Source organism: Pituophis catenifer, unplaced genomic scaffold (assembly GCF_029215685.1).
Source record: "Pituophis catenifer annectens isolate HBS135680 unplaced genomic scaffold, rPitCat1.0.hap2 SCAF_15, whole genome shotgun sequence".
NCBI lineage: Eukaryota > Metazoa > Chordata > Lepidosauria > Squamata > Colubridae > Pituophis > Pituophis catenifer.
The window spans coordinates 6,965,527-6,977,141 of record NW_027256895.1 but is presented as its reverse complement, the minus strand read 5'-3'; the positions used below and the strand labels follow the sequence as shown (position 1 = coordinate 6,977,141).

Genomic DNA, 11,615 nt, shown 5'->3' with positions numbered 1-11,615 from the left:
TCGAACAATTGCTCCCAAACATCTTGAAGAAATGCATCTTTGTGGGTTGAAGGTTTGATGACTTGAAGAAATTCTTTAAAGCCTTGAATGTCTCTTGAATGCAAAGTAAAGGAAAGAGCCCCATGGAACATCTGGAGATCCCAACTCCTTTGACCTCCCATCAGAATGAAATCAATTGGATTCATCAGGATCCAAACCTTTTTACATAATGCACGCTCTTTATTTTCAGGATCACGTAGAAACATGGCAGTTCTGAGCCATGCTATTGTGAATGTTTCTCCATAGACAAGAAACGTATTTGCTTTCTGATCTAACAGTTTCTCATCAATAATTGAGACCGAACTAGACAATTGGGACAAATCTTCCAAGTGGATATGTTGTGGAATTTTTTCTGTGAAAGCTAAACAGACCCCATTCTGTGAAAGCAATGACTGTAGTTTCTGCAAAAAATATTCTTCCTTATTTTCAGAAGCAAAGAGTCCAATCCATGTCCATCCAAAATGGAGAAGAAGTTGAATACGTCCAGCGTACTGATGCTCCTCTTTTGGGACCATGCAATAAAGTGGAAATAACTCAGTAATCTGAAAGTCTTCTTGGGCAAAGGAACCATAAGTCAACTAAAGAAACAAAAAAGAGAAATTCGTTATTCATGAAAATCATGGAACAAATGTGAAGACTGCTTGTTAAAATTTAATGAAGGTCTCCCTACATTGAACATTTGTCCAATTCTGTGCAGATTATGACAATTCTGATGAAAAAGAGAAGCAACTAAAACCCCATGATGAAATATTTTCTCATCTGAAATGTAACTAGATTACAGCCACACTCAGTTTCCTAATACAGAGTTCCAGTATGTTCATCCTTTTAGAATATTTGGAAACTTGCTGACTATCTGAGCTTGTGAACTCTTCTCGGCCTAAGGAAAGGATTCTTAAGAGCTAGACTTACTGGACTGTATAGTATAAATATGGAGATCCCAACTCCTTTGACCTCCCATCAGAATGAAATCAATTGGATTCATCAGGATCCAAACCTTCCTAAATGATGCACTCTCTTTATTATCAGGATCACGTAGAAACATGATAGTTCTGAGCCACACTATTGTGATGGATTCTCCATGGAGTAGAAAAACATTTACTTTTTGATCTTTCAGTTTCTCAGAAATTATTGAGATTGAATCTAACAATTCAGGCATCTCTTCCAAGTTGAGATATTGTGGAATTTTTTGTGTGAAAGCTAAACAGACCCCCTTCGGTGAAAGCAATGACTGCAGTTTCTGAAAAAAACGTTCTTCCTTATTTTCAAAAGCAAAGACTCCAATCCACGTCCATCCAAAATGGAGAAGAAGTTGTATAACTCCAGGGTACTGATCCTCCTCTTTTGGGACCATGCAATAAGGTGGAAATAACTCAGTAATCTGAAAGTCTTCTTGGGCAAAGGAACCATAAGTCAACTAAAGAAAGGAAAAAGAGAAATACCGTTATTCATGAATATCATGGGGAAAATATGAAGAGTCCTTGTTAGAAACTTAATAATGAACATTAGTCCAATTCTATGTAGATTATGACAATCGTGATGAAAAAGAGAAGCAACTAAAATTCCTTGCTAAAATATTTTCTCATCTATAATTAAACTAGATTACAACCATACTGTTTCCTCATACAGAGTTCCAGTATGTTTAGAACATCTGGAAACCTGCTAAATATCTGAGCTTGTGAGCTTTTCTCAGCCTAAGGAAAGGATTTTTAAGAACGAGACTTACTGGACTACTTTCTTCCCTTATTTGTAACAGATAAAAAAATACTTATACATGGAAGACTATGCCCATGAGTTTCCAGAGGAATAGAAAAGTTAATCAGCTCTTCATTTACTACAATTATTATGGAGATCTCCAAATGTACCGCATAGCCTCAATTCTTCAACCATTTCCATGCAAATCAGTTGAGTTTTAAATTCAATTATTACTATCAGACCCAACCAAAATATACCAAGGGGAGTTGTCACCTCTTCTCAGGTAGCTTGATGGACTCTGGAGCTGAATTGAGGGCATCAGTGAAAATGCTGATAGCTTTGATTTCAGGAAGTGGCTGAAAGGCAATCCTCCCTAAAACCTTGAGACATATTAGCAGTGTTCCAATATTTGAGGGTCTCCTACAAACACGATGGGGGTCAAACTATTTTCCAAAGCATTAGAAGGCAACATGAGAAACACTGGATGGAAACTAACCAAAGAAAGAAGCAACCTAGAACTAAGGAGAAATGTCCTAACTGTGAAAACCATAAACCAATGGAAGAACTTACCTTCAGATGTTGTGGGTGCTCCATCAGTGGAGGCTTTCAAAAATAGACTGGACAGTGATTTATCAGAAATGGTATAGAGTCTCCTGTTCAAAGAGGGGGTTGGACTAGAATACCCCTAAGAAAACTTCCCACTCTATTATTCTATGTTCTATGTTCTGTGTTCTATGTGTTAGCCGGCCTTTTCTATGCTCCTCTTGACACAGCTCCAGATTTCACCACAGATAGGGGTGAAACCATTAGGTTATTCTCTCAATTAAGATACACTTTGTACCGTAATTTACGATTTAAATTTAAATTTTCTAATCTATCATTGTAATAAAAGATATAGATTCTCTTGACTGATTATTTTGAGCCAACATTTTGAGTTGTGGGAACAATTACAGAAGGGAGAGCAAAGAGAGCAAAATTGAACTCCTGCAGAAAGGCATGGCAAAATACTAACTGACCCTATAGCACCAATTTGTCAACAATTCCTAAGAAAAACAGCTGAATTTTACACTAAACTACCTTTATCCTACACCAAGCAAATTGTACTAAGAAGAGTTGTAACCTATTGCTGCATGGAAGTCAAAACATATGCATGATTGTAATGAAAGATTTTGATTTAATTGGATTACCTGGAGCCAATCTATTGAATTGTGGGAAAAACAGATGAGGGGTGATAAAAAGTGTATTTAATTGAATTTCTGCAGAAACGTATGGCAAGCAACTAGTATCTACTATCAATTACAAAAGACTTTTCTCTCTTACTACACCCCAAAGTACCTGTGGAATTTTGTAGACATGTACATTTTCTGCCATAAAGGATGATGTATCAGGACTTAGTCCCCCAATGATGGCCATGAGATTCTTCTGGCTATCGCATTTGTAGTTAGGGAGAAATTGCTGTGATTTGAAAAGCAGGTCCAGGGTGGTGCGATAGGTCATCCTTGGGTTGTAGTAACTGTCACAGATGTGGAACCCGAGAGTGATGTTAGGTAAGATCTGGGAATCCTCATTGATCTCCTTCACTGCAAAGGCCAAGGCGAGGGCATGCTGGTAGAATTTGGTTATTACACTGCAAATAGTTTAAACATCCCCATTGACCAAAATAAGTTGACAATTCTTTTATGGTGAAAGCATTGATATATGAGTAACAACCATTTCTGTCTAGGTTGTCAGTGAGAAGATGAGAATCTTTGTAAAACACTCAAAAATTTGTGTAGTTTTCAACCACATATAGTATTTCCATGATTTGCAACAAATATGTATAGAACAAAGTTGTGATTATTTTTTTCAAGCTATGACATGTATTTCTATTAGTTTGGTGCAAAATAGAATTTAGCTAGCAAGTATCACTCTTTTAATCTATGTAAGTTATGCAAGGAGTGACTGCATAGACTAGATAATGATACTCCCTAAATGTTTTCCAAAAGAATTCCTGCAGAATAGTTTCAGACATTTCATGATTAAGATTTTAATACAATGAAAATGATTTGTTTTCCCAGAATCAGATAATTTCGAAAGACAAGGAAGCAAGAGTAAGTTAATATTTAAAAAAAACATGCATTAATTCTCAAAGAGCTATTAGTAAATGTAAGCTGTTTTGGGAGTCTGGCTAAGTTTAGAAAGTGAATGGAAAGAAAAAGAAATCCTTACAGTGGTAAATCATAACGTTTTAGAGGTGGCTGATTTTTAAATTCAATTCCAAAAAAGTTGTGAATTATCTGAGACACCATCCCACCCACGATGAAGTCACCAGGCTGGTACCACTCATGGGGAATTGGGAAAGCATCAGTCACAGGGCAGCTCAAAGTAACTGCTTTCTGCACCAAGAGCATCAGAAGAAACAACATCTTCAGACATTTATCATAGTGAAAATATTTCTGTCTCCTGTCAATAAGGAAATTTGTATTTCAGTGGTTCATTCAATGACTGAGCCAAGGTTGATATCTGACAATGCACCTAATCAGAAATCCCATCAATTTCTATTTGAAGTTCCTTGTGTGTGCAAATTTTATACTACCTATCACTGGGATTGAACAGATGTTCTGGAAAAGAAGAAAGGAGGGAGGAAACCTGTAGCAATGAATATGACAGAGCCATTATTATCCTTTTGTGCCAAACTCCCTGGGGTTCAAGAGTTACTTTATAACCAGAGTGATACCTTAATTGTTGCTGAATTTAAATACCTCGATGCACAGTCCTTGATGTTTTGGCCTAGCTAAAAAAAAAAATACTGCGATTCCTGCAGGAGATAATTATTTTGTTTTTGGTGAGGCAATAAGTGGTTCCAGTGATGGTTCAATTTTTTTTTTCAAATGAGCAAATGGTAATAAAAGTAATCTATGGGACATTGGCAATTAAAAACAGCCTCAAGTGTTGAAATTCATGTTCATTCCTTACAATGGAACAGGATTTCCATTTTCCATAGAAAACGAATATATTTGTTTAGTAGAGAAGAGGAAATTTGTCAGACGTCTTAAGGTCAGACAAATAAGCCAATAATTTCTCTGGAGGTTTTGTCCAAATTTTCAGTCAAAGAATGTTGAAGCATGAAACGATAATAACATTAATACTGTTGGAAGAATTGTCCAACTGGGTGCAGTTCCAAGTGGGGAAAAAGACACTGGAAACATGGAGGCTGATTGGAAAGATGGTTTATTGATGTACAGGCCACATGGGTTTGATGTCCTGGGCAGCTGACCCCATGGAGTTGAGAATGGGAGTTATTTATTACCCTCTCTGGGATTTGAACTTGAGCTTCCTGTTCCTGTGCAAGAGCATGTATTCTATTGGCTGTGGTAGGGATCATGGCTACATGTAGGGTTGTTGATGCAATGAAGGGGCTCATTGGGCAATTCCTATTCTGTCTGAGAGCTAATGCTACCTTTGTTCAGAATATCCTGACTTGAATGGATTACCAAATCTGCATTTTTAAAAGTTGGCCCCTTAGTTTCTTCCTGGGGCTCTGAGTTTCTGCCTTGACAGTGTGCAAAAATCCAGGACACGTGAGATCATCATTAGTTAAAATCATTCTGTAACAAGTATTTAAAAGATCAAAAGTTATAAAGCTAAAGCAGGAAAAGATCAAATCAAGTCAAGTAACTCTTTATGATGCTTATTGGGCAGCACATGCTACTAGTAAAGGATAAGATGGAAGGAATTTCCCTTCACTAATTCTTTTTGTATTATTAAAAGAATAGGTTACAGTGGAAATAGGTAGATGAACAGAGAGTGAGCATGATTAAAACAACAACAACATACAGTAGAAACTCGATAACATTCACATTTCAATGATCCCACACCTATCCAAAAAGGATATCCCCCTGATACTGTGTTGAGTACATATTCATAAAATGTAATTCCCTTTTTACTACATTTATGAAGCCATTTATGAATAGAAAAAGAAAAACCATAAAAAAGGCATGGTCCCATTCCCTAAGGAGATACCTTTGGTGGGACACAGAAGAAGGACCTTCTCCATGGTGGCTTCCACCCTCTGGAACATCGTCCATTCAGACATTAGACTGTCCCCCCACTTTGACACTCTTCTGTAAAGCCCTGAAGGCTTGGTTTTGCCAGCTGGCCTAGGGAACCCAGAATGGGATGGAGCCCATCAAGTGGCTTATTTGTCTGTGCCAAAGATGGTTTTTCAGGAGGCAACTGGAGTTTCTTGTGTGTGTGTGTGTGTGTGTGTGTGTGTGTGTGTGTGTGTGTGTGTGTGTTTTAAGATGTTTTGCTTCTCATTTAAAAAGCTTCTTCAGCTTTGACAGGATAGTGGGGAATAGAAGGATTTATATTCCTTGCAGACAGTTGGTCATTTGCATCCTTTTAGAGGTTCGTTAAAGCACTTGGAGGTTTATCTGTGTCCTCAGGGTCACCTGAGTATGTTAGAAAGGGAGGATCTCACCCAATAACTCTCGATACAAAGTAGTAATTGTTGCAGTTTATTTATTTGCAGTTTAAAATATATCACAGGTTCAGGTATGCAATAGTAACTGACCTACCGTATGTCCTTTCTCCTCAGGTATATATCTGGAACTGCCTGGTGCCCATGTGGATGGTCCTTTTTTACCCTGGGGGAGGAGTCAAGGTAAGGTGGGATTGTGGGAGTGATGGGTTGTGTAGTAGAGTTAACCCTTGATGGACCATGGAGTAGTGGGTACATATATAGGTTAGACATTTTATGTGACAGAGTAGTGCTCCTGGTTCATCTAGTCTGCATCTTTTTCCCTCTGGAAATCCATTTCTATTCTCACACATGCCAAACGGTGTTCATCCCAAATTGCTAAAAGTTTGTAGAGATTCTCAGTCATCCAGGTCATGGTTGCCCCAAAGCAGGGGTGAAATGTTCCCGGTTCAGTCCGGTTCGCCCGAACCGGTAGTAAAAAATGTAAAAAAAAAAGAAAAGTTCCAAAGATCATATGAGCGATGCGCGATCATTGGAAGTTTTTTTTTTTTTTTACTTTTCTAGTATTTTTTTACTACCAGTTCTCTAGAATCGGTACTAAAAATGCTTTAGAAAATTTAAAAAAAAAAGGCTCCGATGATAAAACCTGTGGTACGTGATCGTCAGAGACGTTTTTTAAAAAACTTTTAAAAGCATTTTTTTACAACCTATTCGGCCGAATAAAAAGTAAAAGTAAAGAAAAAAAGGCTCTGAAGATCATTCACCACAGCTGATCACAACTCCCTGCGCACTCTTCTACTTACCCCATGCCTCCTTTTGGCATGCACTGTGCACGCACACACACACACACACACACACCCCTCACATTTGGTGCGTGGTGAGCACTGAGCATTCACGCGCACAGCACACCTTTGGTGCACAATGCTCATGCGCAGCCAGCGAACTGGTAGTGAACCAGTTCAGATTTCACCACTGCCCCAAAGGTGCTTTTTCAGGAGGCAACTGGACTTTCTTGAAGACGTTTTCAAAAGAAAAAAGGAAGAAAGAAAGAAACTCGAGTTGCCTCATGAAAAAACACCTTTGGGACAACCATGACATGGATGACTGAGACTACCTACAGAATTATTTGACTGTGTGTTGTCGCCAGAGGGGGATATAGTTCTTTATTATCTTCTATGTTGCGTTTTATTGACGATAATTTGCCTAGATTCACTGTGAGCAACTAGGCGGTATAAATTTTCTACATAAATAAATAAGGAAACTGCAAATATTGGACATGATTTGATTCAGTATCTCTAATCTTCTAACACAAGAACTGGATTCTCAATGTCTTGCTATCTTGGGGTGTTGAAAGACAGAAGTTGTTTAATTAAAGAATATTGGAGAATGATTGCAAATGCAGCAGCATGAACATTTCTTTTCAAATTGGCAACTATAATAAATCTTAGTGATTGGGATACTCCTCCATCAATCCTCTGTTGTCACAATTAAGGACTTCTATATGTCTCCTATGGATAGCAAACATCCTTCTGTCTTTTTTCTTGTGAGCAATTTCTCAAAGGCAGAAATATTACATGATGTGCTAATTCCTCTTTATCAGATGCACCCTGTGGTTGAGGTCAGGTCTTAAAACAATGATGTAGCACTTTGGCAAGAATATGCATCCCAGTAATGCAGCGCTGGAGGACAAGATGGAGAAGACCTCCACAGCTACCATGGCTTTTCCTTTTGTGCTCAGATAGGCTGGAAAGAAGGAGATCCACACACTGCAGAAGGCCAACATGCTGAAGGTGATGAATTTGGCTTCATTAAAGCTGTCAGGTAATTTACGGGCAAGAAAAGCCACAATAAAGCTGGTGATGGCCAAGATACCCATGTAGCCCAAGACACAGTAGAAAAAGAAAGCTGATCCCTCATTGCACTGTAAAATCCTTTCCTGGAGCTCTGAGTGCATATCCAACTCAGGGAATGGAGGTGATGTTGACAACCAAAGAACACAAATACATACTTGGACAATAGAACAGGAAAGAACAACAGAAAAAGCCAATCTTTTCCCCACCCACTTCCTCATCTGTGATCCAGGTTTAGTGGCCATGAAAGCCACAACCACAGTGATGGTTTTGGCCAGCACACTAGAAATGGCCACTGAGAATGTGATGCCAAAAGTTGGTTGTCGGAGAAGGCAGGTCACCTTGTCAGGTTGTCTGAGAAAGAATAAAGAGGAGAGGAAACAGAACAAAAGAGAGACAAGGATGGTGTAGGTGAGGGACCGATTGTTGGCTTTGACAATGGGAGTATCCCTGTGCATAATAAAAGTTCCAAGTACCCAAGAAGTCAAGAAGAAGAAACAAAGAATTGCTATGGATAAACCAATTCCTAAAGTTTCTTTCAAAGTTAGAAAGACCAGCAATTTCAAGATACAGCCTTTCTTTTCTTTATTTGGATAATGATCTTCTGAACATTCAAAACAGTCATCCATATCTGAAAGAAAAGGCAAGGCAAGTGTTTATACATTTCATATTTTAGAAACATTTTAAATTTCTTAAAATTTAGAACATTTTGACTTTTTCTGTTTTTCAAAAAGCACAAAGAAGAAATCTGAGTGGGGCTATAAGAGTTTAGCTCTTATGGGAAAACTTTATATTCAGAACAAAAGATTGTGATTCACAAGTATAGAAATGAATATTTCTATACTTGTGAATATTTGTTTACACTAAAGTAGTGTATTATAGTTTCCTTAAGTCTATTCAATGAAAATTTGCTGGAATGTCTAACCTACCCTTTTCATTTGAAATCTTCCCTTCTGGGCAAGGAACACAGTTGTAGCAACAGAATTGCTTTCCTTCCAATCCTTTCTTCCAGTATCCAGGGTAGCAAGGGTCATTACATTGAGAAAAGGGAATAACCTGGTGATAAATATAAATGATTTTGTAAAGGGAATTTTTTAAGCAGTTTATAACGTTCTCATTCATGGTAGCGAGAAGAATATTTGAATTCCTGACTTCTGGCTGATATCACAGCGATATCGGACATGAGAAGTGGGTCTCTGAGCTCCCACACCTATTTCTCTACATTAAAGGGGTCCGAAAGGAACGAAAGACACCCTGGAGGGGTGGTGAAGAAAAGAGGGGCACCCTGCAGGTCGCAGAGAGTTGCAATCTCTCCTGTTGAGAGCGCCATCTACTGACAAAGGAAAACATACCATATTCTACAACCCTGGGAAAATTTTCAATTGGAAAAATAAACAACATTTATTTGGAAAACTGTGGTGATATTTACTGTTCTATACTTATCTACCTTATGACTATGGGCGGTGCAATGGTGAGAACAAGGAAGATACCTAAGTAAAGCAATTTTTGAATGTTAAGATATATGATTAAACTTATCGAGGGGACATAAGAGATATTTGGAGAGTTCCCTGGACTACCTGAACGTCTGAATGAATAACCCTGGGATATAAAAGAACTGTGACTAAAGTATTCTTTGAAGAGCAACATTAGTCCTGAATATATGGTTGTTGAACTATTGAGTAAAAGTGGACCTTATTAAAATAAGACAAGCATTAAGGACTCTATGACAAAAAACTTCAGGGAGATAAACAATTTAATTCAAAGCATAGATGGGAAAATAGAAAAGATTCTACAAGGTACAATGAATAAAGGCCAAGATGCCCAGGAGAGGGGGGAGAGAATTGAAAGAATGGAGGAAAAGACAGGACAGATAAATCAACAAGCAAAACAAGAAGAGAAGATAATAAAGACTATAATGATGAATGAAACAAATCAGGGGAAAAGTATTTTAAGAGATTTCAAAATGGAATGGGAAGACACCATTGAAAAAGAGATAGGAGTTTGGGCAAATACCCTGGAGGCTTGGCAGCATAAGAGAATAGAGATGGAGGAATATAGAAAGAGTAAACAGAAAAAGTCAAAACATTAAAAATGCAGAGGTAGATAGAGACAAAGATCCAAGAGAGGAGTATGGGAGGTATGTCAAAAAACAAATAAGAATTGAAATATTAAAATGGGCAAGAGATGGATAGAAAGGAAAGGGGTTTCCTTGTTCCCCCCTTCTTTCTTTAATATGATGGGGGCCTGATTAAAAGTTATTTATTTATTGATTGATTGGTTTGATTTATATGCCGCCCTTCTCCAGAGACTCAGGGCGGCTTACAATGCGTTAAGCAATCACCTTCATACTTTTGTATATACCTGCTTAGTAGGGCTTTTGGCCCTCCCTAAGCGGTGTTCTTTTTTATACAAAGTAGTTTATTGCCCCCACAATCCGGCTCTTCATTTTACCTACCTTGGAAGGATGGAAGGTTGAGTCAACCTTGAACCTGGTGACATTTGAACTCGCAGTAAATGCAGGCAGCTGGCAGCTAAGTGCTACTTTAACAGCACTTTAGTCCGCTGCTCCACCAAGGCTCTTTTTCTTCTGATACTTCTTATAATAGAAGTAGAAGTAGAAATAAAGATACATGTGATATAAAATGAATGAATGGGCAGAAGATTAGAGGTTGAAAGATGGATTTAATATGTATGTATAAATAATATGGTGATTGTTGTCAGGATGGAGTAGGGGGATTAAATTTTAATACAATATGTGTACTATACTAGAATTAGTAAGATTGGCCTGATTAAATAGAATAAATTAAAGACTTAAATGGCAAGATTAGAGGTTGAAAGAGAGTATTATTATTATGCATGCTTAAACAATGTTGTAATTGGCATTAGAATGATACATTGAAATATTGAATAATTTCATAATAAAGGTTTATATCTTAATACAAATAGTAAAATAGTATCAAATAATACTGAGTCCACACCTGGTTAAAAGCTGGGTGCCACACAATCAGTTTTTCATCAATGATTAATTCCTTCGTATTGGGAATATGAGGACCCATCTTTCCAACTCTAACTCTCTGAAAGGATCCGTTTGGAAAAGTGATCAAGTTGGTGATGTCGAAACCACCTGTTGTTTCCCCTTTCTCATTCAGGAACACTTTTTCCCCAGCTGAATTGTTAAAAGAAATGCCTTGAAGAAATGAATGGAGCTATTTGAAAGAGAATGGAAGATATATATATATAGAGAGAGAGGGAGGGAGGGAGGGAGGGAGGGAGAGAGAGAGAGAGAGAGAGATGGAAGGATAATAATGAAGAAGTGGCCAATATATTAAACTTTTACTTACTCATTTTTCACATTGCTCTAACAAATATCAAATAAGTACACGTAGAATATAGATAATCTATATTTCAGAGAAAGACACAGGTCTGTTCTAGTATTACTTTAATGTTACTTCCAGGGGGAAAAGGACGGATACAACATCATCTATCTCCCATCTACAACAGAGTCCTTACAAAAGTTCCAAGAAGAAAGTACACCCATTTGTACCACACAGTAATCCTGATGACTCAGATAA

The 11,615-nt window shown here is 37.7% G+C and overlaps 1 protein-coding gene across 1 annotated transcript in view; it reads right to left on the bottom strand.

Annotated features, from left to right (window-relative positions):
- Positions 1–7,775: 7,775 nt before the first annotated feature.
- LOC139324836 (vomeronasal type-2 receptor 26-like) overlaps positions 7,776–11,615 on the bottom strand; it is a 38,941-nt gene continuing 35,101 nt past the window's right edge. Inside the window, exons 7-8 of the mRNA XM_070954588.1 lie at positions 8,973–9,099; positions 7,776–8,674 (exon numbers count right to left, since the gene is read on the bottom strand). Coding sequence (XP_070810689.1) covers positions 7,776–8,674; positions 8,973–9,099 — 1,026 coding nt within the window. The remainder of the gene's footprint in view (positions 8,675–8,972; positions 9,100–11,615) is intronic.